The sequence below is a fragment of the Sylvia atricapilla genome, chromosome 18 (assembly GCF_009819655.1).
Source record: "Sylvia atricapilla isolate bSylAtr1 chromosome 18, bSylAtr1.pri, whole genome shotgun sequence".
NCBI lineage: Eukaryota > Metazoa > Chordata > Aves > Passeriformes > Sylviidae > Sylvia > Sylvia atricapilla.
Window position 1 is genome coordinate 2,766,723 of NC_089157.1, and position 27,985 is coordinate 2,794,707.

At 52.6% G+C, this 27,985-nt stretch overlaps 1 protein-coding gene across 1 annotated transcript; it reads right to left on the reverse strand.

Annotated features, from left to right (window-relative positions):
- Positions 1-1,813: 1,813 nt before the first annotated feature.
- Positions 1,814-27,091, reverse strand: EVPL (envoplakin). The gene is made up of 22 exons (XM_066332023.1): positions 26,654-27,091; positions 20,687-20,786; positions 20,086-20,240; positions 19,292-19,415; positions 18,504-18,629; positions 18,233-18,271; positions 17,318-17,479; positions 16,632-16,739; positions 15,911-16,006; positions 14,044-14,169; positions 13,044-13,190; positions 12,745-12,899; positions 11,334-11,431; positions 10,606-10,787; positions 9,705-9,883; positions 9,154-9,292; positions 8,419-8,612; positions 7,926-8,076; positions 7,263-7,346; positions 7,066-7,176; positions 6,365-6,457; positions 1,814-5,623 (listed from the first exon to the last, which is right to left on the reverse strand). The coding sequence occupies exons 1-22, from the start codon at positions 26,725-26,727 to the stop codon at positions 2,174-2,176; spliced, it is 6,093 nt and encodes a 2,030-aa protein (XP_066188120.1). The 5' UTR covers positions 26,728-27,091; the 3' UTR covers positions 1,814-2,173.
- Positions 27,092-27,985: the final 894 nt, after the last annotated feature.

The following is a 27,985-nucleotide window of genomic DNA, read 5'->3' on the forward strand; positions in this document are numbered from 1 at the left end:
CAGTAAAAAATAAATACCAAGGACATTCATCCACTCCAGAAACATAAATAAAACGCCAGAGCAAACCTAGCCCAAAAATTGAAGCAACTGACTAAACATTTCTTACCATATCCACTGCCAGCAAAGGGAACAAACAACAGCTGTGTTGAAATAACTGCTCTGGGAAAGCCACAGTGCAGCACCATCACTCTATGCCATGGAAGGGAGGAAAGGTCCTACCTGGCTCCTCCTGATCAACTCCCAACCCTGCCAGACAGCAAGGCTTTGGGGAAAGCCCCATGGCTGAGTGGTGCTTCCTGTGGGCACATCAGGATATGACATGAGCTACCTTCTGCACGTAAGGGGCACTTGGTATCAAACAAAAGGATTTTTATTGAGTGTTTTTCAGACTAGACTAAGCTCCTCAGCCACCTAATCATCTCTTAACAACTTCACCCTACCCCAGGTAAATCCCTCCCACCACACAGTTTTGTCCAAAATTATTAACCAGAACTCTGAGTCTCATGGTTACAGAGCACTCCCCCAACCCATTAATCACGCCACAGAGCGGGGTGAGGAGGGCTGGCAGCAAACTCACCCACCCACTGGGTGAGCTGAGCTGAGCTGCAGGAAAGGCAACAGCTCCATTGCTGATGGATTCTCCTGCATTCAGACAGCCGAGGGGAGCAAAGCCTAGGCACAGCGAGGCTGCTCCCAGCAGCTTTGGAGGGCTGTGACCCAAGGTTTCCTGGGAACAGCACTGCTCTAGGGCTCCTGGTTGTGCTGGGACAGGACCCTCACCTGGCCATGCTTCTGTGCTTCAAGGGTTGTTGAGCAGAGTTTCTCTCCTGGTCCGTGACAGGCCAGCTCCAGGGCCTTGCTGCTGGTCCAGACCAAAGGAAACAGGTTGGGAATGGGTGCTCCAGGCTGTGTGCAATGGTTTTCCCTACTGTAAACCAACAAATTGCCCAGCACTGGTCATGGCAGCTGAGATGGCCACAAACAGCAGCCATAGGCCTGACAATAACCAGAGACCCTGCACAGCCTGGGACAGAGCCTGGGCAAATCTCAGACTGGAAACTTGCTGTTGCAGATTACTAATGCTGGGCACCAGCTACCAGCAGGAAGGTAATGGGAGCTGAGTGTGCTGAGCCTGTCAGAGTGGGAACAGTTTCTTCCTGGAGCCCAGACTTCAAATTTCAGCTAGGCTATATGGAAATAGAGGCTAAACTGCTGGTCTGGTGGGTGAAGAAGGAGGAGAAAACCTCTACTCTCATGGATTATTGTGGGTATATTTGAGTTCTTGAATAGCATCAGCTAAAAGAGCCCTTGGGAGAGGGGAAGGAGCAGCTCATATGAATAGAAAGTAATTTTCTCATTCATAAACCCAGGAGATGCTCCACAATAAGACAGATATTAGGGAAGAACATTTGGGATATGAGAATTACTTGTTTCAGGAAGGACTGAGTGGTTGAAGTTACACAGAGGAATAACGTCCTTTTGGTTCACCTAAAGAAATAGCAAGTGCACATTTTCCAGTACTGTCAGGTGGGACTGCACACCCCTTTGGTGTTCAGGTCCCTCTTTTAGAAGTGTACGAACGACCAGGAAGCAAAGTCTCGCTGGTTTCAGTTTTAAAGACAAACATAGCAAAATCTTTAAAAATATGGACTCACAGGCAGAAGGACACCTTAGGGGGTTCAGTGCTGGGAGATCAGGGAGAGCAAGAGTCTGCAAAACCTGTGTGAGTTGGGCTGGAGGGCATAGGATTGCATAGGGGAGGAGTAACTGTGCCTTCAGCCACAGCCTGCAGAGACAACACAGCCACAGACACTCACTTGCTATGTTTATTGCATGCAGAATGACCCAACTGGAAAACACTCTGGCTCTCCCCACTTTCTGGGCATAGCCACATTTAACCTACTGCCCGTGAAGTTCTCACAATCAACCCCGCTCTGGGCTGATTAGGGAACAGCACCCAGGGACTGTGAGGACCCCTCCATGGCAGGCCCATGACCACGTTTTCTTCCTCGCATGGCCGAGCTGTGTTGGGAGGCAGGTAGCTAAGAGAGAAGGGTAGGCAGCCCTAAATTCTAGATGCTCCATTCCTGTGAGCCTGCTGCCTCTGTGGGGAGAGGTGTTCTGAAGGGATGAACTCCTGAAGGAACCAGCCCCAGTATCTGCCTTGGTCCATTCAATGCCTGAATCGGGAGAGCCTCGGGGAGTGGCTCGCCTGGTGGTACCGCTGATACCCCTCCGATGCAGCCGGGAGCAGCAGGAGGTGGCTCAGAGAATCCTTCTGGCAGAGGGCCATGGCCTCCTTGTAATTTATCTTCTCTTTAGTGACAGGGTCAACGAGATCTTTTTCGTAGTTGGACTCATCCTGGAGCCTATTGGCCAGGTTGCTTGTTATCATCCCTGTCTGGACAGCTTCCAGCACAGGGATGCGACCTGTTTTCTTGGGATCGATGAGCCCTCCAGTCAGATGCTGGACTTGCAGGTAGGGGAAAGCACTGTCCTTGGTCATCCAACCCTTCTGAACTGCTTCCCCCACAGACAGCCTTCGCTTGGTCACTGGGTCCTCAATGCCTGTGAAAGCTTTCTGGGCATTGAGCAGTCTCTGCATGTAGGTCCTGTCAATCAGCCCTCTCTCGATCGCCTTATGGACCGAGAACCGGTCCCTGGAAATGAGATCTATGATGCCCCCTGTGGCAGCCTGGGCTTCCAGGAGCTTCTGAGCTGTCATGGGATCGAGCAACTTCTTTGCAACAGCAGTTTTGACGTTGTACTTAGTGTTGGTGGTAGTGTCATACACCCCGGCAATGGGGGATGTGTCATCACATATGCCTTTCTGTGAGGCTGGGGGGAAGAAGGTTTGGGTTTGGTGGGTGGTGGGTGATGTGAGTGGGGATTTGGAAATGATGGAGCCAATTGAGAGGGATGAGGGAGGTTTGGTTTCCCCAGCCACCAGCAAGGCAAATTCAGAGATGGGAATCTTGCCATCCCGGTACAGCTGATACTCCTCCTTTGTGATCCTCCTCAGCCTTAGTGCATCATCGATGGAATACTGCTTCCCACTTTTCTTGTCAAGGAGAAGTGAGATCTCCCCATTTGGGCCCAGGGTGGTGATTTCTTCCCAGTCACACTCCAGCTCTTGCAGCTGGATGTACTGGCCTCTGTCTATGATACCTCGCTTATAGGCTTCATAAGGGGACATATCCTTCCCTGTGTCAGGGTCCAAAATAGAGATCTTGGTGGAGAGGTTTGTCTCTCTCATCTGGGTCTCATGGTTGATTTCTTCACGGTTGACCTTTGACTGGAGATCCCGAATGAACCTCTCCTTGTTGTAGATCTGGTCCTTCTCCCTAAGGATGTCTGCCTCCAGTAGGGAAACCTCATGTTCCAGCTGCTTCTTCTTCTGCCTGTCATTCTCAGTCCGCTGGCTGAGCAGTTTGGATTCCTCCCGAAGGAAGAGAACTTTCTGCTGCTTCTGCCTCTCCAGCTCCCGCAGTTCACTCTCCAAATTGGCTCTCTCCTGGATGGCCACATTCCTGGCTTTCTGCAGCTCTGTCTCTTCACGAGCCCATGTCCTCTTCATGCCTTCAGCTCTCTCGATCTTCTCCCGGAGCCGCCGTACCTCTTCTTCTGCCTTTTGCTTGGCTCCCCTCTCCCTGCTCAGCAGCTCCCAGATACGTGCACGTTCACTCTCCAGCGCTCTGTCCTTTTCCACTCGAATCACCTCCTTGTAGATGGTCTTCTCCTGGGATTTCGTTTTCTGCAGGACATCGACTTGCACCTGCAGGTTCTTGCATTCTCTCTGCAAGCTCAGCACCTCCATCTTCTCCCGGTCCAGCTCCAAGCGCAGGGTGCTGGCAGACTGTTCCAGGACTGGATCCTTCTCCAGCTTGACCACTTCTTCCATAATGATTTTTTCTTGTACTGGAGCTGGGCTCTCCTCCAGCTCTTTTATTCTCAGTGTAATTTGTCTCATCTCCTTCTCCAGTGCAAGCCTCTTGCTTCGATCCTCCTGAAAGTTGAGCAACTTCTCTTGCTCTTCCACCAGCACACGAACCTGCTGCACGTCGCGTTCCAGCCGACGCCTGTTGCTCACTTCCTCATCCAGACTGCGTCTCAGCCTGCTGTGCTCATCTCGGAGCTTTGGATCCTTTTGGGTCAGTATCACCTCTTGAACAACCACCTTCTCCTCTGGCTTCCGCCTCTCCAGTAGCATGTATTTATTCTGCAGGTCATAGATGGCATCCTCTGCAGCTCTCCTCTTCTGGGACATGTTACGCACCTCCTGACGCAGGCGATCTGCTTCTTTTTCCAAGAGTGGATCATTCTCATATCGGATGACTTCCTTGTTGACCAGCTTGGTTTCCACCTTGGATCTCTCCCTCCTCCATTCATCCCTTTCCCCCTGCAGCCTAATGAGCTGCTCTTGGGTCCTGCCATTGGTGTTCACAAGTTCATTGAGCTGCTCTTTCAGCCTGTCAATTTCTCTGAGAATCTCTGGACTCTTTTCATGTTTCACCACCTCCTCTATGACCTCCTTAAACTCCACCTCTGGTTTTTGTGACCTGAGGACTTTGAGCTCTGCTAAGGCCTCTTCCACTTCACTGTCAACCTTTGTCCTTTTCAGAGTGACTTCCTGCAGCTCCCTTTTGAGGTGCGCAATCTGCCGCTCCGTTTCAGGGTCCACCAGGAAGATCTCATTGACCCTCTCTTTCACCTCTATCCTGGGTTTTTGCTTCTCTGCAATGCTGTACTGGCTCTGCAGCTCTCCCAGCTCACCCGTCAGCATCAAGTTTTTGTTCCTCTCTTCTTCAATCAGAGTTTTAAGCTTGGAAGTCTCTTTCAATAACTCTGGGTCCTGCTCTACCTGTTTCACCTCCTTAACAATAATTTTCGGTTCTGCTGTTTCAATCAGTCTTTCCACCTCTTCAATCTTGTTCTTCACTTTCACTATGGCTTCTTCTGCAGACTTTCTTTTGAAGGATTCCTCATCAATTTGTAACTGCAGAGTCCTAACAGACTTCAGCATTTCTGGGTTTTTCTCCAGTTTGATGAGCTCCTTCACCACCACCTTCTCTCGGATGTTGGGCTGCTTTCGCTCCAGCATGTGCAGCTCCCTCTTATGCTGCTCAAGTTCAGAAGCAGCAGCCAAGCTTTCCTCCTGGAGACGCTTGATCTCCTGACGAAGACTGGCTGCTTGGCCATCCAGGCTTGGATCTTTCTCAATTTTTGTGATCTCTTTGGTGAGGAGCTGGGCAGGAGCAACCTTCTTCTCGCTCTCCATCTGGGCAAGCTTACGGCTCATCACATCAATGTCTTCTTGCAGGCTCTGCCTCCTTTTGCCTTCCTCTTCAATCTGCTGTACCATCCTAGACAGGTTGCTCTCCACCTGTGGGTCTCTGTAGTATTCAATCACCTCTTTTTCTTCCACTCTTTCAATGGGCTTCTGAGTTTTCAACATCAGCAGCTTGTTTCTGTGTTCCTCCAGGTCCTCTTCAATCCTGGCCACTTTCCTCCTTTCCTCCTCCAGCTGTGATTTCAACCCCTCAGATTCTCTGCTTGTTGTGGCTTTGTTTTCAGCTTTCTGGGTTTGCTCATGTACAGCTCCAATATCCTCATGCACCTCCTTCTGCAAGGGAAAAAAATCACTCTTTTAAGGTGACTCAGAGATCTTTTAAATTACATGGCATGGTGGGAGACAAAACTGGCACAGAATCCTCAGGCAGTCTTCAAATAAGGCTGTTTGTAAATGGAAAGTGAGAACACAATCCTATCATCTCAAGCAACTGACTTGGTGGGTCATCCCCTTGAGATGGAGGTGCTGCAGCAGCCCAAAAAGGTGCTTTGTGCTGCTTTCCTGTATCTGCAGCCTAAGGAGAGCATCACAGCCAGTCCCCAGTTTAATCTCTTGTGCTTTCTAAGCCCACTAAAAGCCACTCAGTCCTGAGACCTCTCCTACAGGTGGTTCAAACCTTAGAAAGGTATAAAAATCCTATTGCTTTGAATTGTTTCCAGAAGGTTCTGAGAACTAAATTCCACCCACACCCAGAAACAAATCTGAATTTTTCAGTCTGTGATTGTTGAATAGCTATAGATAAGAGAATTGGACTTAAAAGCTCTATTTTTTTTCCAAGCATAAACTACAGCTTCAGTAATAAGCTGAGGAGCCCCAGATGTGATGAGTCACAACCCAAGGTCAGTGTCAGTGAAACTGTGGTTTTTTGTGGTCTTTTTCTTACAGGGGTTTCCATTCCTGTCCTTCCTCACACCTGGATGTGGAGATTCAGGGAGGGATGGGGAGCCCCAGGCTAAGCAGGTCTGAACCCCAATCTAGAGTACCCCAATCTTGCAGTGAGCTGAAAGCTGGTACCTTCTCAACGATCTTCTTGGCAAACTCCAGCCGGCTGAGCTGCTGTTTATTTTCTGCTGCCAGCTCCATGTAGAGCTTGGTGACATCATTTTCCTGCAAAAGAAAGAGTGGTGAGAGCCTTGTGCCCTCACTCAGACTGCTCTGTTGTGTGGCAGACTCTGCCACACCTCCTTTCACCTGGACAAATTTTTGTGTATGGCACAGTTCTAGGGATTAGTGTCTTCCCGTTGACTCTTTAGAGAGACACAGAGTCTAACGATTCATGCAGGAGATCCTGTCCCTGTTGTTTGAATGCCTGTTAGTTCCCTGCAGGCCTACACAGGGTCCAGTCTTCCAAATTCACAGATGGAGAGCAGCTAGCAAAAGCCTCAAGGTGATGCAGGAGAATTGGGGTGTAATTGGAAAGAGCACAGAGGAGCTCTGGCTCCTTCCTCTCCCCACACACCTACCCTGTAAGTTTTATCTTAATACACAATGTGGTGAGGAGGCAACATCAGCAATCTCAACCCAGGTGCCAGGCACAACCCTAATTCCGGATCTCACATACTGCTTTGCCCCAGGGACAAAGGGATCCATGAGGACTCTGACTCTGGGATTAGGGCTATAATCAGTGGTGGCTGTAAGAGTGGATTAAGGCCTTGCAGAGGACATTGGGGCATGGGTAATGAGCTGGACAATGGTTTCCATGCCTAACATTTTACCTGGGCCTGGATGCTTTCCTGCAGGGGGGTCACACGCAGCCTCTTTGCAGCAGAGTCGGTCAGGGAAGGGTCCAGAGAAGAGCTGTATTTGCCTGCTTCCAGCTCATAGTCCTGTTCAGAGCAGACACACGAGAATCAGGTGGGATCTCTTGGGTGAAATGCTAAAGAGAGTGATAAATGGGAAACCCCATCCTTACATTGAGTGTGGACTGCACATTCTGGGACAGCCTGATCAGGGCATTCTTCTCAGGCTCCTTGCTCTGGATCTCCTCCACCAGCCTCTGCAGGAGACACACGTGGTGTTAAGGACACACTGAAATCCAGCTGCCCAGTAATACTCTTGCAGCCTAGAGAATCAGCTCAGCTGAGGGAATAGTGGGAACAGGAAGACATTTAGGAAGAGTCTCCAGGGTTTTAGGGTATCTCAGCAGTGCTATAACTTTCCCAGGACCTCCCACATTGATTTATCACAATTAAGATAAATAGCAGCCAACGCAGAGACCTCCACAACTCCTTGTCTGAGCTAATGAGCTTAGAGTCTGCTCAAGGAGAGAAAAACGAAGGACCTGGATGCAACATCTCAGCTTAAGGTGCAGTATTTCAGGATCTGAAAGTGTTCTCTCCATGGAGAAGATTTCAACCTGGAGGTGACTGGCACAGATGAGGACACTGTAGATAAACCCAGCAAGGTGAGATACACCTGGTAACACGATCCGTGGGCTGCAATCCTTCTCTAGTTCATTCACTGTGGTGGGGGAGCACACAACTAGGAGCTGGCTGGTACTATTTTGCATGTGCTGTTCACAAGCAAATTGCCCCATCCCTGTAAAGTTAAAGGCTATTCTTGCCCTGGAACACACCTTCTGTGCCTGCAGCTTGTAATTGATTTGGCTTGGCCCATCAGTGGTCTTCACTTGGTGCTTGGGTAGGTTGTTCATCCAGAACATCAGGTTCTCATTGGAGTTTTGGAACTGCTGGTAGGTGAGGCTGATGTTTCTGAGAGTCTTCTCTCTGTGCAGCACAAAAGTGGACAGGAACATTAAGGGGAAGGGCAAAGATTCATGTGTCCTAGGAAGGAAGGTGAAAGGTGAAAATATCACCACAACAAACACCAAGATAACAAAAACGAGTGGGTGACATCTGATGCCTGAGTGGGGAGCACAACTCCAGAAGCTCAAAGCCTGTGCTGTAAATAGGAAGGTGACAACTACACAGCAGGACACACCTGGTCCTCAGTATTACAGGACTGTGGTCAGGATCAGGGTCCTGCAATGAAGAGCATACTCAGGGCTGTGACCCCTGCCCCAGTCCAGCTTAGCTAAGCAGAGCAGAGCAGAGCCCACAGGTCCTCACCGCTGATCCAGCTGGTCAGCCACGGCGTGGTAGCGGTCATTGAGGAGCTGCACCTCCCGCTTCTGCCGGGGCAGGTCAGGGCAGTACTCCTGGAAGTTGTTTTGCACAGCACTGCAGCTGTGCTCAGCATCCTTGAGCCCCCGGTTCAGCTTCAGCACACAGTCCTCCTGGGCCACCAGGTCCCGCCTCATCTTCTGCAGGGGAGAAAAACAGACACCTCGTGATTGCATCAGTCAGAGCAACACACAAACACCCCCCTAAATGTGTCACTGACTGGGCAGCATGGAGGGCTGGTGGGGCTCTCTGAGTGACATGCGAGGTGGAAGAGGTGGAGCAGAAAGGCTTATTCACCAGGGAAGCTGGGAAGTGACGTGGTTTGAACAGTGCACTGAGAAGTTTTGGGGAAGGCAAAACATCAGGTCACTGATGGGGCAAGGAGATTGGAAGCAGGAAAGATTAGGGATGGGTGTGAGGCAGAGCAAGAGAGATTAGATGCTAAGGGGGACATGAAGTGTTTTAGGGACCACAAAGGGAAGGGACAAAGGGACAGAGGGCTTTGCTGTCCAGTGAGAGCAGATCAGCCTGCAACACCAACATTAAATCTTCAAGGAACAAGTCCACAGAATGGCTTCATCACTGGTTCCTCAAGGTGTTCAAATACATCCAGGTTGTCTCACATTGCTCCCTGAGCTCAGGAATTTCCCATCCTGAATGAGAAGCCTGATGTTCCCCTACCTGCAGGTCATTGGCCCGATCCTGCAGGGCATTGGGGGATGCAGGAATGATGCTGTCCTGAGCCAGCTTGGCCTCAAACGTGCTGACAATCTTGTCTGTGTTCTCAATCTGAGTCTCTAGGTTCAGGGCAGCCTTAGCCCTTGGAAAGGGGAAAACAAAGGATAAGGTTAGCTGCAGAAATGCCATTCTTCTTTTGTCCCTTTGATGTTTAACCTTACTCAAAATTAGAGCTTCTGCAACATACCAGAGAACAAGCAGCATGCACTCACACCCCTGTCACACTGCTCACAAGTCAGATATGTTGCAGTTCACCACAAAGCAGAGCTGGGACACACCCGTTGTGGTGGATTTTCCATGGAGGTGTGTGTGTGGGGAAATCTGCTCACAAATTGCACACAAGAACTCTTTCAGAGGTGCCTTTGATGATGGATGGGAAGTTTCCAACCTGTGCTGGACCTCAACCAGCACTCATATAGATAGCATTTTCTGTCATGCTTCTGTGTTGGCACATCTGTGCAAGGACACTTCCTTCCCTCATCCCCATCACTCACTTCTCGTTGTACAGGCTGGAGAGCATATTGACATCGTTGTATTTGCTCCTGAGGGCATTCAGCGTGACAGGGAGCTGAGAAGCAGAGGTGCTGGTGGGTTTCTTGGAAAGGTAGGTCTCACACTCCTTCTGCAAGGCATCCTTGGCTGCCCCCAGGTTCTCCAGTTTCTTTGTTGTTTCCTGGCACACCAGATGGAAGCACAGTCACCCAACACAGCCATAACAGTGCTGCTGTGGAAATGTGTTTCCCTTAGGGGTGGATTTGGCTGTGGGGCTCAGGGTGTGGTGCCCCTCTCATAAGGAGCTGCCCCTTGGGGCACAGCCCCATCCAGACTGTGGCTGTCTGGCAGTGGCAGGCTGTGGGAAAGAGATCCACATAGACAGAGATGGAAAAAAACTACCTTCCCGAGCCCATCCTGGTGCCAGAGCCAGATAAACAGCCACAGATGAAGATGTAACAAGGTGGAATACTGCAAACCCAGACCTTGACCCAGAGGAAAGGAGCGGGGCTCCATGGCACTGCCTCTTTTCCTGTCTTACTGACATTTACAAGTCTGCACTTCCCATCAGGTGGGACAAAGCTGACCCTTGGATTAATTCCCTTTATCCCTTAGTCTCTTTGTTACAGACTTGAGAGTGTAGGGTGACATTCCCAAGACTGGCACCTGGACCACAGCTCTGAAATGAATGGACCCTCTTGCTCCAGAGCCACGGGAAGGGCCTGCATTTCCTGAGGGTTTCATTTAGTCCTATTTCAACTCTTCAAGCCAGCCTGAAACCCTTAAATCTGCAGCATAGTTTTCTCCTTTGGAGCACCAGCCGTCATCTCCCATGTTATTTCCATGTTGTCCTGATTTGGGTCAAGGACACAGCACTACCAAACTGCTCCTGCTCCAACTCACCTGCTGCTGTTTGATCCTCCTGCCAAGGTCATCTGTAGGGTCGCTGTAGTTCACAGGAGACCTCACTCGGTTCAAGACCTCCTTCTCTACCTGGACCAGGTCCTTGCCAACACGATCCAGGCTGCCGAGGAGCCGGTCAGCTTGGGGATCATCCTGGACTGCTGGAGGGCTCCTGGGCAGAGCTGCAGAGAGACATAGCTTAGGTTAATCGCCAGGTTTTAGCTCTGCCATGGTGAAACACAGCTCCAAAGGAGGGACAAAGCCAAGTGCTGCCATGCAGACACATCCCTTCTCAGCTTTGCTAAGAGCCTTTGAACTACCGCTGTGGGAATAACACAGATAACCCAGGGTTGGGATTTAGCCATGGCGGCCTGCTTATCCCACGGCCCCCAGCTAGGGAAGAGAACTGCAAGGCACCCAGATTACAAAGGAGGTTTAATTAAGGTTTCTGGATAAACACATCCCCCTGAAATCCTAAATACTCTCCAGCTGTTGATGGAGCTGGGAGTCAATCTCAGAGGCTTGAGAAGGGCAGGAAACTTGAGTGAATTGCTGAGGCAGGAGTCAGGTTATCCTGCCAGTTAGTCTTTGCCATCCTTCCTGCCATCTCCTTTGGTGGAGAGGACATCCTCCCACAGGGACCTCTGCAGGTGCCTCTGCTCACCCTTGGGTGGGAGGTCTGTTTCCAGAGCTGCCTCAGGGAGGGCTGGATTATCCAGGTGACAAACCTTGCTGGCTGGGCTGGACCTGCTCCTTTTGGCTACGTCTCAGGGCGCTCTGAGCCGCTGCTCGCTTCTGCTTCACTGTGCTCAGTTCCCCTTCCAACCTGTGAGCAGAGAGAGGCATCATCAGCCAGGAAGGGACACAGCACTGACAGAGCCCTGCACAGCAGCAACTCCATCACTGTGCTGGGGTGGTGTCCCCAAAGGCAACCCAAGGTGTCCTCAAAGGCTGGGAGTCTGCAACCTGTTGTAACTCAGAGATGTCCCTCAGGAAAGGGAACAGCAGCAAGAGCAGCTGGTTGGTTTGGGCAGCTGAGTTCTCCCAAGGAAGCCAGTGTTTCCAACTCTCAGCAGAAGCTATCAAAGCTGGAAATGTATTTCATTTGGTTGCAGTGTTTTGCAGCCTTGCAGGAAACAAACACAAGTGGCTGCTTCTGTAGCTGCAGCACTAGAAATGCCACATCTCACTTGTAAGGATGGTTCCTGGCTAAGGAAACTAGGGGTGGGATCTGCCAGAGCTGGAAGGACCAAAAAATATTTTTGGGTGAGAAAAGACTCATGGAGCCAGAAGGACGGGGAACAGGAAGGACCAGACCAGTTCTCATCCCTCCCGTGGATTCTTCCAGCTAAACACTGTGTGCTAAAAACAGCAATTCCCAGCTTGCCTGGCTGCTGTCAGATGAGGGCTGTCCCTCTGTGCAGGGGAACCAAAATTTCTACTTTAAAATACTCGTGAAACCCATAAATCCGAAGGATTCAATAGTCTGGGATGTGTGAAGAGGGTTACGCATGAGGAACACAAAGAAGCAATCATACCCACGGCACTGGGGACAGAAGCTCCCACTTTGGGCATGCCTGCATAGCTCCGAGTCTGGGCTGTGGCCTTTCCTCAGCACTTGAGCAGCACTGATTTACCCAAACACCCGGGGCCATGATTAAAAAGGCAATGCCAGCCTCCCTGCACCACCGCCCCATCCTGTGGGAACGGCAGGAGCTGACGGAGCAGGCAGGCAGCAAACCTCCACAGGCTCAAGGAGCATTGCTCAGTCTCCAGCTGGAGCAGGCTGAGAGGAGATACCACAGATAACTCTGTCCTGTTTGGCAAGTCCCAAGCTCCAGACTGATTCTGCAATGAATTTAGTCAAACCTATGCGAGTCACATGTTTGAGTGAAGGTATCAAGCCTGACTGCCAGAGAGCTCATTGACAGTGAGGTCAGTGCAGTGTGCAGGAATGCTGAGGAATGAGACACCTGGATGAGACAACTGGATGCAGGAAAAAAATCCCCCTCCAGGAGGGGTTTAGTACTAGAAAGTTGTGAGGCCTGTCCCCAGCTGCTGTTTCTCTGCAGTCAGGCTGGTTATGACCCAAGAGAGTCTCAATTTCTCTGTAGGTCAGGGTCTCTGCTGCAGACTCACCTATTGACTTTGTCTATGGACTCGGGGTCAGGAGGAGGGATGGAGAAACAAGCAGAAGGTGCCTCCTGGACCACACCAGTGCTGCTCTGGACCACCCACATCTCTGGGTTGCTGTTATCCTTCAGAGTGTACTTGTCCCCTCTGGTCAGCTGCACCTGGGAGAGGACACAAAACCCAGTGAAAGGCTTGGCTTTCTGGCCCTAGGGCAGTTCCTCACACCACGGAGCCAAGATCTGGAGCAACCAGGGAAGAACCCAGTCCTCTGTCCCTTCTGAGTGTGCTGCTAGTCCAGCCCTCACCTCCCCAGCATCCCAGTCACAGAGGGTGTCCAGGGTGAGGGGCTGAGAGGGACGTGTCCTGCGCAGTTTCAGTGGGCTGATCTCTTTGCTCCTTCTCTTCAGGTCAGTGATGCTCTTCTCTGCCTGCTTCAACACCTTCTCTTCATTCTAGACAAAACAGGGGAGACAGTGGTTGTGACCAGGTTTGAGTAAGGAGAAAGGGGAGGGTCACACTGCAGGAGGTATGCTGGGACCAATTATCTGTCCTTGTGGGGTGGAGTTGGGAGTTTCTCCATTCTCAATCCCTACATGCCCCTTCTTCCCCTTTCCGTTGCCAACACTCTCCTCAGTTTCCTTTGCTCACCAATCTGCCATTGAGGACACAGCCTGGCTTAACCTTAGGTGAACCCACTCTTTCATATCAAATATCCTGAACAAGTTTTCCTTTTCAGAAATGGAAGCTTGCCATGAGATGGCTGCATTCCAGTGTCAGAACATACCAAGATTCCAGCATCTCTTGAGAATGAAATGTGTTGTGTACTTGGGAAGATCCCAAGGTGAATGTGTCCTCTCCCTCTCTCTGGGGTAAATCTTCCTTTCCTATCTGCATCTCACCCCTGAGGTCAGATTTCTTTATTCCATCCCTTGCCCTTGGCTCATGAGACTGCTGAGGAGATGGGAGGATCTTTCCCTGGTTGGATGCCAGTGGCTCACACTCTCAGGCCCTCTAATCCAAGTGTCTTATGTTAGGGACAGCACATGGCTTCTCCCTGCAGGTCTTCTTTAGTCTGATGGTAACTTGGGGCCTGGCTGTGTGTCACTGATGAGGACAGTGCCATCTCAGGGCAGTGTGAGCAGCAAGGATCTTCTGGGCTTCCCCCTCTTAGCACAGAGCTGGGGTGAGCTATCCCTGTAGGATTATTCACCCACCTCTTCCCCTTCCTCTCTGTCACTGACTGGGGAGTTTTTAACTTTGGATTTGCCCTGAGGTCTGGCTGGTGCCACCTCCTGAAGGCCTCACCTCCAGCTGGAGCAGCAGATCTGACACCACCCCAGGGCTGTCTTTGTTGAACTTGCTGTATTTGGTGTCCAGATCAGAGCTCATCTTCTTCAGGGAGTGGCTCACAGCCTCAGCATCATCCTGGAACTGGAGGTGTGGGTGGGGAAACAGTCAGGCATGGGGGGACATTACCGTCTCCAAGTCAGTCCAAGTGGGGTCTCTCAGTTCCCAGCACCTCTAAAAGATTGTATTTTGAGGGGCATTTTTCCAAAATACCTTCAGTAGGTGCAAGCAAAGGGTCTCCCATCCTCACCCCTTTGCTGTGTGTTTTCCCAGCCTGCCCACTCTGGCCTGACCTGCAGAGCCAATGCCCATGTGTCATGGGTTGAAACAGTATCTCCCTGCCAGGACCTTGGGATTCTATAGAAAGGACGGGGGCCTACGGCGGGCAGGTTTTGGGTTTCATGTGCGGTTCTGACCATTCAGAGAACAGAAGGCGACTTTTGGTTAACACCCATATAAAAAGCTGAAGCTGGGTTGAAAACTTTATCTCTTTCTCCCCTGTCCGGGCAAGCAGGTAACATGTGGGCAGCTGAGGAGATCCCGGCTCAGGCCCTGGCTGCCCTCAGGGTGTCTGGGGCTGACCAGGACTCTGGAGCCACTGCCCCAGGGGAGGCTGGGCTGCAGTTGGGCACAGGAGGCCGGGCTGCAGTCCGGCAGGGCCGGCTGCGTGTCTGGGGCCATGGTGGGGATCGGGGCCGGTCGTGGCAGGACCATGCCCCAGCCCTGCTGGCTGCTGGCACCCCTACACTGCCAGGATTTCTCCCTCCCCACCCTACACTGGCTCTGCCCTCTGCCAGTGGCTGGCGCCATCAGATCCAGGGGTGGAAGACAAGGTATCTGTCAGCCTCCCACCACCGCCATGGCTTTGGAACATTTGTGGCTGCCCCGGCAGAGATCACATAACCACCACCAGCCTGGGCAAGCTTTAACTCTTTCCTGACACAGATTGAGACTTTAAACCCGAACCCTTCTCAGAGATTAAAGAAAAGGCCAAGTTGGAGACATGTGCAGGGACAATATCGAAATCTCAAAGTCAGTCAAGGAAGAGTGACTTTCTTTAAGTGGTAGAGATGACGAGTTGCCTTGGTTCTAGGCTGAAAAAACCTCCTCTGGGTTTTGGTAACAGCATAATCCTTTAAATATAAATTGGGGAAATGATTTGTGGATTTGAGCAAAGGTATCTGTGATGAACTGAGTAAATATTTTTGTGCTCCCATGTGAGGCTGAACAGAGACGAGAAGCAGCCCTCTGCCAGTGAAGAAGTGAGAAGACTATCTCTGTTCCTTGAGTTGAAAAAAAGATCCTTTGTTTTTTTGAAACAGCTCATTTTTAAAAGGTACCACCCTAGTTTGTGAAATCCATGCCCCTTAGGTAGTCATGAGAAAGGCTACGTAATATGGGAAAGTTCTACAAATGCAGATTCTCTGGGCGGGCTCTGCTTTTGTGGGGAAGTTACCAAACCACAGGAGTGACTTCTCTCTCTTAAAAACTGAATGAAAGACTGTTTCATATGTGGTACTGACCTAGAGTTCTGAGTTTTGCCTCTTTGCACTGTTTGTAGAAAATGAACAGTTTGAAGTGAGAGGGTTTGTTTTAGAAATTAATTTGTGTTGGGGTTTTTTTGTCTTTTTTTTTTATCCTCTCAGTGTATGTTAATAAAATCTATCTGTTTCTGCTTCTAAGTTGCGCCTGCTTTTGCCTTTTTCTCCCCAAATCCTCTCTCTCAGTTAGCAAACAAATTCAGCAAATGTAAAACCACCACATAAATGTTGCAGTGACTCAGATAAGCAAACCTAAACCACAACACCATGAATTTGCTTTTTACCTTCTTGTAGCTCTCCACACTTTTCAGTTGGCTCTCTTGGCAAATGCAGAGATTCAGGAAATTCTGCCACTCGTTCTTCAAGGCTTCCTGGTGAGCCTATGAGGGAACAGAGCACATCTCAGTGGGTTCCAGCTGGTCCTACCTCCTCCTCCACAGGTCTCCTTTCCTCAGAAGTCCCAGAGATCAGAGGAAGAGCAGACACAAAGCTATGCCCAAGCACTGCCTGATGCTGAGCCTGAGTGAGGACCCCCTAGAGAAGGACCGGGGTCATACAGAACAGCCATCCCTTCTCAAGTGGTCTCAGCTCCAGAAGTGTTGGGGACTGAGAGCCCACTTTAGCCTGGCACTGCATCTGCAGGCTTGGAAATACAGCCTTGGAGGCTGGGAGCTGCTTTCAGTTGGGAGAGGTGAAAAGCTGGAGCTTCCTAACTGTGAGGGTGGCTGCACTGATGTGTGTGAGCACCTGGAGCTGGTCCCAGCACACAGATGTTGGCCACTATCTCCTGGAAATTTTGGAAAGGGTGAAGACCCTGCACTTCCTTCAGCTTCCCTGTAGGGCTGGAGCAGGCAGAAAGATGCTACAGTGCAGCCAGTGCAGTGTGGAAGGAAAGAGTAACATAACTTCAGGGAGAGGTGAAAGGGTCTCCTCTGACCCATCACTTGAGGCACAGAAACATTCCTATTCTCCCACAGGGCTGGGGAAAAGACCCTCTCTCCCTACCTGGATAGGTTTGATGGCTGGGTGCTTCAGCTCAATCATCCTGTCCCCATCGTCCTGAAGGTGGTTCACAAACTCCTCCTGTCTGAGCAGCTCATTGGACTTGAAATCCTAGAGGAGAAAAGAAACTTTCTGACCTTGGGAGCATGCAGGGAGCACAGAGTGGTCTCCTGGGGCAGCAAACATAACAGCGATAAGGCTCCCAAAGCACAGACATCCTTGTTCGTTTGTTTTTAAAACAGAAGGGGCTAGGCACAGCTAAAACAAATGAGACACACTTGGGCCTCTGAAAGCATCAGGGCATTTTGTTCAGGGCATTTTCCTAAGCAATTATCCCTCTGATTTTCTGTGTCCCAGCACATGGCAGTCACTGGGTGTTGTACTGTGGCCATGGAGGCTGATGGGGCACTGAGCTGTTTCCTTCTCTCTGACCATAGAAATCCTCCCTGACAGCTCTCCAATGAATGATCCTGTGTGCCAGCTCAGGGCACTGGAGGGGTCACACAGAGCAGCTTGTTCCTAATTCCAGAATGGGCCCAGGGGGTCTCTTCCCCCTCTATTTTGGAAAGCCTCATGCTCAGGGCTGGTGCTGGCTGTGCAGGAGGCTGGGATGCACCCTGCAGATCCCACGTGCCAGGCTTGGCCAGCCTTTCCTGGCCAGGACATGCTGCCACCCCCCGAGGGCTCACCTCATACTCCCGACGCACGCTCTGGACATCCATCATTTGGTCACTCCAGTCCTGCTTCAGGATCTTGGTCTGCTGGTCTGTCAGGTAACCCAGCTCCTTGGTGCAGCCCTGGAGGTGGTGGTAGAGGCTGCCAAGGCTCTGCCCTCGCCAGATGGAAGCTTTCTGTCCACACACAGGACAGAGATAGTGTCAGTGCTCAGCCTGGGGAGTCCCTTTCCCCTCCTCCTCCTCTTCCTCCCCAGGACCACACTCCTGTTGCACATCCAGCAGGAGATTCCCAGAAACCTCGGAGAGAAATCTGCCACCACTTGCTCTTATCTGATGGGGCTGCTGTTCCCTTTCCCTCCTCACAGACAAGATATGTTTGTCTAACCAGAATCCCAGGTGTGGGCTGGTGCCCAGGGCAGTCTCAGAGCTGGCCCAGCTCTGCTGTATTTCTCACAAATCCCATTTTCAGCATCAACCTTCATGGGCTCAGCTGGGTAAATCCAGGACCTTCTTCCTGGCCACCTCCTTTGCCCTGGCTGCTCATTTCCTCTCTGGAGCCCTTGTTAGGGATCAAGGCAAGCCTCCCCATTTGCAATCCTGATTTGGAAGAGCGTGGGAGCTGGGTTGGATTTCCTGATGCCTTCTGGTCCCTGTGCTCATGGACACAGAGGAAACTGCACATCTGTGACCCATGAAGAGGAGAGACATGGATCTCACCTCAGCATTGCCCTGAGGACAGCAAGAGTTCTTTCAATTTACACCTATCCTAAGGAGGGAAGGAAATGGGGAAATGATATGAGGGACTCAACTTTACTGCGCAAGCCCAGGGGTAGCTCCTGTTCTGAACTGGGTGTTCCCTGCCCATCAGGAAGGGTGTTAACACAGCTGTAAGACCCCATCTGCTCAGAAAACCACCAAGAACCTTACCAGCAAATCCTTGTACTGGCTTTTTAAATCTGCCACATCCTGGGTTACAACGCAGCCAAGACCAAGGAGGTGAAAAAAAAATTAAAGAAAAGCTGTTAGCAAAACATGTGGTGAATACTGATGAACTGATTTATGGAATGTGCTTTAGAAACCAACCAGGAGCCACCTCCCTGGCCCCCCATGTCCTCTGCAGGGGGGACATTCACTGTGTGGACATTCACAGGGTCCCCAGGGGAGTGACAGAACAAGGAGGGGACAGAGGGTGCCTTACCCCAGAGCGGAGGTTCTTGATCTGGAGCCCATAGGCTTCGATCTCCTTCTGGAGGATGTTGTGCTCAGCTATTTGCTTTTCCAGCTCCGACATGCCGGGGCCATACTGTCCTGCATTGACTTGTTTCTGTGCAAAAGGAGTCAGGGCAGACACTAAAGCAAAAGGCTGCATTTCAGGGGGAAACCCCGGGCAGTGCTGGCAGGGCATGAAAAGATCTGGGGTCTGATAGCAGTCCAGGAGAAAGGGAGGGGATTTCTTTGTCATTTCCCATTATTGCTGTTGGTTGCCATTTCCTCAGCCACACACAGGGGCAAAGATAATCAGACCACATAACCCTGGGCTACAGGCTTGAGCTGAGCCAGCCCCCTGCCCATGGTGACATGCATGGGATGCATTCCATTAACCTCTAGCTTCCAGGGGAATGCAAACTGGCTCCAATCTGAGCACTCCACATACCCAAACCTTGCAGTGTGAAGCCCTGAAAGGTAGGGCTGTAAAATCCTAGGAGACATCACCTTCTCCATCCTTTCATCCCACAGCAGGACTCTATTTCTGCCACTCTGGTAACCCTTAATCTGAAGAGGTTAATTCAGAGGGTGCTCCACAGTGTTTTAAGAGGTAGAAGGAGAGTTTGTCTTCCACCCAGAGCCACTGAATTATTCCCACCACCTCCAACACGCCTGCGTTTCACTGAGTATGCAGTGCCTGGCACAGCCCTACAAACAACAGCAAACATTATCTGGCCTGGCAGGAGATGGGAGATAGCACCCAAAGCCAGCTGCTGTTACCATCTTTTGGTCCAGGATCCTGGCCCAGTCCACCCTGGGCCCCACCTCGGGGATGTTCAGCTGCTCGTAGAGGGCGCGGTACTCTGCACAGAGCTGTGTCACACGGTCGTGGAGCTGCTGGATGCTGCCAAGGGGAAAGGCACAGGTCCCTGTGTCAGTTGGCAAGCAGGAGAACCAAAGTGGGCCTTGTGGAGCCCAAATTTCACTCGCAAGACCCAGGGTACTTTGCTGTTCCTTTGTGGCACTGGTCTCTTTCAGCAGCGTTCAGCACTTCTCCTGCTGTTGAAGATGTTCTGCATCTTCAGGGATGTCTCAGTAATTACCACCCAGGAGGATGCTGCAGGGAGGTCAGGGCTGTCCCTTCCCACTAGGAAACTTCCCTCCTGATTTCTACATAGAAGGGCTGGAAGTGAAGGGGAGCAAAGCACCAGAAGCCACTTCTCCCACTTCAACACCCACCTCTGACTGTGCTTGCCCCAAAATAAAGGTATTTATTTTAGGGAAGGCAGAGGAAAAGGGGATTTGCCCTGAGAGTGGGGCCAGAGTTTAGCTCTGCATTTTTCTAGTGCCTTGTATAAGGACTCCCAAAAGACTGGGGTCTCTTGGGCAATTGCTCTGGAATCCACTCTTTATACCTGTATCTTTATAATAAATTAGCAGAAAAGATGATTTTAAGACTAAACTCTGTGGGAAGAAGAGTGAAACTACCACACATGGCAAGGACTGGAGCTCATTCTATGTCCTGAGGAGGTTCCCAATTGCTCAGTGCCCTCCAGTCACTCCACTGTACTCACTCTTTCTCTATCTCAGGAGCCTGTGGGTGTTTCAGCCTCTTGGCACGGTCCACATCCAGGAAGAGATCCTTCAGCAGGGTCTCAGCTTCCTTCAAGTTCCTGGCATTCTCTGTCTGGAACTCAAAAGCCTTGTTCTTCTGGTGATTGCTGGAATCCTGGAGGCCAGGGAGACAGAGAAAAAATCCTGGCTGGACCACATGGACATTACAACACTTTCCTTGGCTAACACAGAGGCTCTGGATCCTCCTCAAAACAAGCACAGAGGAGCCCTGGTGCCCAGCCTCCTGCCCCAGCTCCCTCCCTTCCAGGGGCTTTGTGGGTCAAGCTGGCAGCCTCTGGAGTTGCTGGAAGGGCTGTGCTGCCATAGGTGAGACAACCTTGGCTGTGCAAAGCCTGAGGCATTGAGCAGAAAGAATCTGGGAGGCCTTGGGATGCAGCCCCAGGGGTTGGGAGGCTCTGTGGGGTGTCTGTTCCTCCCCAGCCTCGAGTCAGCCCCCAAACCTGCAGCAGCATGCACGGAGCAGACACCTGACCTGTTGTCCTAGACACTGCATTTCTAGGCAAAGCCTTTCACCTCCCACCACCTCCTGCCACAACTGACCTGCTTGAGTCTGGACTGAGTCTCCAGGATGTCCTTCTCCACCTGGTCAGCATTTGTCTGCATGCGGGAGATGAGCACAGCCAGCTCATTTGTGGAGGACCTGAGAGAGGGAACAGCAAAGCAAGGGGGGTGGGTAGAGCAAACTCAGCCCCTCCATCACTGCCCAGGGCCTGCCCAGGCCTGGCTCTTCAACCCTTTATCCCATACTCACTGGGTCTTACAAGAAAGAGCCTGAGCTGTGGCCCGGGGCATGGACACACTCAAGGGGTCAGTGCCTGGCAAGGCCAGAGCTGGTGTGTTCAGAGTGAGTGGTGGTGGCATTTTGCACACCACCCAGCCCTTCTGCACAACTCCTTGCTGCAGATGCTCAAAACTTTGTGTGGATTCAAAAAAACATCAGAGAGAGGAAAACAATAGGGGAAAAAATGGGGAAAGAACCTGCTGTGGAGTTCCCCAAAGCACCAACATCACATCTAGGGTGGGAAGACCCAAAGCCACAGACAGCTAGAGGCCAGGGGAGCACCCTGCAGAGGCAGCACAACATGCTCACCCTGTTTGGACGTGCTTCCCAGGGTGCCTGCCCTTGGCTGCTGGCACAGGTGGCCCTTCAGCCCAACCCAGAGCTGCCATCCTGTTCCGTGTGAAGCTCTCCAATGTTGGGCCCAGTGAGACACTGGAGAGCCCAGTGCCACCCCAAGACTGGGCTGCAGGGGACAAGGACTTGCTATGCAGACCACAAGCTCCTCTGTGTGCTGTAGGCTGTTGTGGTGTTTTCAGAGCTTGGGGAACAGCATGAAGTTGAGTCAGGGCAGGTTTGGGTTGGATATCAGGAAAAGGTTTTGTACCCAGAGGGTGCTGAGACACTGAACAGGCTCCTCAGGGAGGTGGTCACAGCACTGAGCTTGTCTGAGCTCAAGGAGTGTTTGGACAATGCTCTCACATGGTGGGATTCTTGGGATGTCCTGTGTAGGGCCAGGAGTTGGACTCAATGATCCTGAGAGGTCCCTTTCAACCCAGGATATCCTGTGATTCCAAGACTCCAATTCCCCAAAGCCATGGCACACCTACCAGCCCTCCTCACCCCAGTGAGGTTTCACTGAAGACTCCTGACAGACCATTCCCTATTGCCATCACCTCAGTACCACCACATAACCAACAGTGCCATCACAGCCCTTATCCCACCAGCACCCTGCTGGAACAGCTGGATCCAAAGCCTGCAGCCAGGCATGGGATGGTTCCCAACGCTCCCTGTGGACAAGGAAGCACAAACCTCGGTGCCACCTTTGTCCTCGTGTCCTGTTGTTTCTAACAGCTTCTGCCCTTGAGGACAGTGCTGGCCCTACCCTGCAGGCAGGGAGAGCATGACACTGCCAGGATGTGGGCAGAGGCAGGAGGGTGTGGAGCGATAGCATCACGCAGGGATGGAGCCCTCGGAATACTGCTGATGGGACAAAGTTCAGCAGAGGCTGAGTGCTTTATGTGCTGGTGCTGGCATCTGAGACCAGGAGGAAAGAGTCTGAGCAGCAGCAATGGGACATCACTGGGGGTCAGCTGGAGTGGGGAGACATTTCTTCAGGGCAGGTTGGTACCTCTTTTGTGGAAGAAGAAGGTGGGAGAAAGGTGATGTCCTGCAGCAGAGCCACCACGTCTGCCCTTTAGCCACGTGCTTTCCTTCCAAGCCCCTGAATCCACACAGGACGGGGGAAATGATTCCCTTAATGGCTCTGTCATTGCTCCAGCTCCTACTCATGGCTCCAGCTGTTCCACAGTTCATTCCAAAGGCTGGAACAGATGCTGGGACGTTCATTTATTACAGCCCCAAGTAACTGTAACGTGCCAGAGATTGCTATGGTCACCCCAAGCCAAGCACTTGGATGCCACAGCTCCCGTTTGAAGTGAGCTCAGCCCACACTGAGCACAGCCCGTGTGACTTCAGAGAAGGGACAGCCTCAGCAGTCCTGCTCACAGCATCCTCCTGCCCCTTTCCCCAGCTCCTCCCTTGTTTTTAATTTCCCAAGCGTGGGCCTGCACAAAGCAGCTCTCAGCTGCCCGGAGGTTTGGGGCTGGCAGCCGTGCTTCAGCTTTCCTGCCTGGAATGCACATCAGCCAAGTGAAAGAGGACTGCTGTGCCGCGGCAGTGCCACTTCTGCGGGGTCTGATTCCAGGGATCGCGGAGCCCAAGAGCCCAAGCAGCACGTCCATCACCATCAAAGCATCATTCCCTGCTACAGCCTGTGTTTTGTGGCCCGTTAATCATCCCTCCTACTCCATCCGTGCCCTTTCCCGGTGTAAACTGCTGCACAACGGGGAGGATGGGAGCAGCCCAGGACTCGGTCCCTGTGAGCCTGAGTGCAGCAGGCTGGAAGCTCTCAGAGGTCCCCTCTCCCCAGGAGGTTACACAACCTCCCACTCATCCCTGACACGCCTGGAATGAGGTGGTGTCCCACGAGCAAATACTTGAGCACCACCCAGATTTCCTGCCCGGGCTCTCTGCGCGGGGAGCGGAGTGTGAGTCACGGGCTGGCCGCGGTGCCGGGGCACGGAGCGTCTCCCGGAGCGCTGGAACAGCAGCGTCCCCCCGGGAAGTCTGGCTGAATTCACCTCCTGCCGAAAGACAGCGGATGGCGTGTCCTGTTTGAGCCCAGCCCGGTTTGTCATGTGGCTGTGGATAACGCTGTGCCGCTCCAAGAGGGGGAAAGTGAGGATTCATCCTTCACAGGGATGATAAATCACCAGCAAAATCTTGTTTATTCCTGCTGGCACTCCCTTTCTGGTTGAAGGAAACTCTGGGGCACACCATCGCTTAGTTTCTAAGGTTGGGCACGAGAATCTGCTTTGTTTAGGCTGAGCCACAACAAAACTGTGGACTGAAAAGCAGCAACCTCCTGGTCACAGGGACTCAGCCCATCCCGGCCTGTGCTGCACAGGGCACCTGAGGTTGGAGAGCAGGATGCTGCTGCAAACAGCCTGATTTCCAGGGAAGTGGGGGTGATACCTGGAGAACATCATCTCAGGAGCAGCAGGGGTGTGATGAGAGGAGTCCATGCAGGACACCCACCCACACAGCCCGTGGTGACAGAGATGCATCATTGTCCCTCCTGGGGGCGTCCCCCTGCCCATCCCTGCCTGTTCCTGCTGCCCCTCGCAGGGGCTCTCACTCAGCCAGGGCTAGGCCCTGCATTTCAGGGTGAACATGCTGACATTTGGGCTGCAGAGATGCAGCCTGGCATCAGGTGGGATACAGGCAGCCACGAGTTCACGTTGGACACCCCTCAGCCTCCCGAAATTCGGGTTCAGCTCCACACACAGAGCTTGGTACAGCCACAGTCCCAGGATGGCTGAGGGCAAGGCTCGGAAAAGCTCCTCCTGCTCCTCCTCCTCAGGAGCCAGGGCAGCCTCCTCCCTAGGGCTATCTCATGCCTAGGAGAGGCACAGCACCATTATTATCATTACTAATTGGTTCATTTCTCATACCACTTTCTGTCTCCTGGACAGTCCAGCTGCACACAAGGTGTCTCTCAGCAGCAGCAGGACTGTCCCCCACTCCTGGTCAGTCCTGCCAGGGTACTTTGGGCAGGACCACCCTTCACCCACCGCAGTCCCTGACCCCTCTGTCCCTTCCTCACAGGGACATTGCTTTAAGGCCACAGGGCCCAAAGCTGGGTCTGTTCTCCCCAACACACGCAGAGCTCCTGGCACATTTTGATTTGCCAGCAGATCCCAGCAGACCATCACTGACCCCTGCCTGTCCCCAGGGTCCACACTGCTCCAGACTGACTGGGGAGAAGCAGAGGGAGGTGGTGGAAAAAACAGTAATCCCAGAAGACAACTTGCCATCCACCTCCCAAAACCACCCACAGCCTTTGTTATAATCACACCCAGGCACAGCCAGTCCAGCCAGATCCAATCCAATTCCACCTTCTCAAGAGTTTTCCCTTTCAGCCCCACAGTGTCTGCACCTAGAGCAGGGCACATCCAGGATGCTCCTCAAACAGGGACAAACCTGTGCTTGCTGATTCCTCCCTGGGATGCACCCACCAACTGGAGACAGCAAAGGGTCCTGACAGCCAGGAGGCTCAGCAGCACAGCCCCAGGGACCAAGAGCCCTCTATGGGGGTCCAGCTGCTAATTATGAACCCCAGAGAGAGAGAAATTGAGCTGCTGAGGCTCTGGCCTTGGAGCCACCAAGAGCAGCTGTGGGCCACCAACATTTTCTTAGAGCCATCTGCAGAGTGTGTGCTGGTGGCTGCTCCCAAGATAACTCGTCCACCTTCATTTTCTCAGCTACTTTGGGCACTGACCAAGCCCCAGGCCATGGCCGAGCGAATTAGGCTGTGTCTGATGGTTGGTGCCTCCTGAAACAAGCACAACTAGCTCAGTAATTGCTGTGCTCCTGCCTGCAGCCTCCATCCTGCATGGGGAAGAGGTCTGAGGTCTTGCTGGGATGCAGCTGCAGTTATTCTGAGAGCTTCATGGCTGGGGAGAGCCTGCCCAAACCCTCTGCAGGATCCTGAGAACCCCCCAGCTTGCTTTGGAAGCTGGCTGGGAAGGTGGAGAGATTGCATTAGCAAGGCTGAATACACCAAAGCCTGACACAGCTCGAGGCTGCTGGGGAGGTACCTCACTGCAGCCAGGCCCCAGGCAAAGCTTGCTGCTCAGAGAGCCCCCAGACCTGCCTTGAGATGAGTTTGTGTGTGTTCAACTCCACTGAAGCTTCCCATGGCAGGGGTCCAGCTCCTGCCACTCCCCTGGGCAGCGCCAACCTTTGTGGGGTCACCTTGTCCCCAGACCCTGCTGCCCTGCCCAGCCATCCCCTCCTCTGTGGCTGTTGGCTGACCTGGGGTTTGGCCCCCAAAACAGCACATTTGGGGGCCAGCACCGTGTTGTGACCACACAGGTGTCCACACACACACAAACACTGTCCTGGACTGCTGCTGGTGGTCCCAGGAGATGTGGCCAGCACCCCCTTCAACCCTGTATGTCCCCTTCTCCTCAGCACAACCCTGCTGGCAACTTCCTCAGCTTCCAGCCACGGCAGGGCAGAGAATTCCCATGGAATCAGCCAATATGCAAAATTGCTGAGGAAGGTGGGAAATAATCCTGAGTCAACAAGAGCAGCTGGAGGGATGGGATGGGATGGGGTGGGATGGGATGGGATGGGATGGGATGGAATGGAATGGAATGGAATGGAATGGAATGGAATGGAATGGAATGGAATGGAATCTCCCTGCAGGAGCACTCCCTCCCAGAGGATTCTCTGATCCTAGGGGAGCATCACACATCTCATTCCCTTGGAACCGAGGGGGATTTGTTCATAGAATCACAGAATGGTTTGGGCTGGAAGGGACCTTACAGACATCCAGTTCCAAGCCCCTGCCATGGGCAGGGACACCTTCCACCAGACCAGGTTGTTCCAGGCAGGTCTGAAAGAGGCAAACTCAGCGACTTGACCTGAGAGACCCGACCTGTCCCAGGCGGGGTTGGAGCAGCCACCAGCAAACCCACCCTCACCCATCTCCACCACCTGAGCAGCAGCACACTGACACCCTCCTCCAGAGACCCCAGGGCAGCATCACACCAGCCTCACACAGCCAGGGAATCCCAGGATCTCAGACCCAGGCTGGGATCTGCTTCACCATCGAGCAGATCCCGCTCCATCTTAGCACAGAGGCTGCTTTTTATCCTGCTCCTACCTGCCCAAAAGGGGCTTTTTGCACCTCCCTGCACAATGACCACAGCTCTGAGCACATCCCAGGGGCTGCAGGACATTGGGATGGAACACAAAGGCCACCAAAGACAAGGACAACAGCCAGGCAGCACATTTTGGTATCACCTGCCAGCAAATCCCAACCTTCTGCGGCTCCACAGAGGGATGGCATATAGGATGGCTTAAAAGACACGGATCACCCATCCCTCATCCTCCCCCAGGGCCACACAGCACACACAGAGGAGAGGGATCACACTTACTTGCTGGGTTTGACAGGGGAACCTCTGCTGGGGGAATTCCTGCTCGGGGAGCTTTTGCTCACCCCCTTGAACATGTTGGCCGCGTCCCTGCTGGTGTCCCGGGCTCTGCACGGTCCTGGTGGGCGCTGGCTCCCTGCTGCCCTCTCCGCTGGGATGGAAGGACAGGACTCCGGGAGGGACGGTCGGCGGTGCAGTAAAGAGCAGCTCCGGACAGGCTCCTCCCCGAACGCAGGTGAGCAGCAGCAGTAGAGATGGAGGCACGTCTGAAAAAAAAAATGACTCGAAAAACCAGTTTAGGGTGGAAAGAGCAGAGCCCCAGAGGGAGAACGGGAGACCTCGCCCTGGCTCGGAGAGTGGTTTGGGCTCACACAGCCGAGCAGCAGCTTCCCAGCAGAGGGACAGAGAGCACTTTGCAGGGGGGAAAAGCCTGGGAACACCACTTGCAGGGAGTGCACTCCAACCACTGAAGCACATTTTAAAGCATCTATTTGCAGCATCGGTTTAAAATGCTACAGAAAAGCAGAATCCCCACGGACAAAGCCAACCAAGCGTTTTCCAAGGTAGCAGCACCAGTTTGGGAATCAGCAGTTCTCAGAACATGATGTTATTTTGCAGTCCAGCAAACTTTTGGCCCAGGCTCAGCACAAGGTGGCCCTGGCTCCCAGAAAAACACTGAGGGCTCACGGCAGAGGCAAAGTCAGCAGCTCCAGCACAGCATCCCAGGAGCCTCAGCCACCGGGATTGAGGCTCTGGAAAAAATCCAGACCCAAAGATCTGGGTCTGAGGCTGTGCCCAGGCACCCTGTCTACACAAGACCTTTGACCAGGCTTTGCCCCTGGGCAGCTCTTTCCCCTCTCTTGCAGAGTCCCAGGTGGTTCCCAGTAAGCTCAGCAACACCCTGGCATCTCTGTGGCTTCTGGGGATGCCCATCCAGGCTGAGCTGCCCAGTGGGGCTGCCCAGCCCACAGCTCTCCCTAGCCACAGGCAGGGCTGGCTACCTGCTGCTTTCAGACCAAGCCAAGTACAAAGGGCCCCACAAAACAGGAACCCTGTTTCAGGCTGATCCACCATGGATCCCTCAGCAACACGGGATCTTACCCAGTGCAGGACCAGGGAGGGAGGGCAGAGGATGGAGGAGGAAGGAGACAGGAGAAGATGGGGGTCACAGCCCCCACATAAGCGCCAGCAAGACATCAGTGATACCAACACAGGTTTGTGGCTGTTCTTCACCTCTTCTGTGTGGTCCAAGGACAACCCAGGACCAGAGGAAAAGGCCCAGGGTCCATTGTCCCTTCCTGGGTGACCTCTTTGTCCTCCTTAAATTTAAATCAC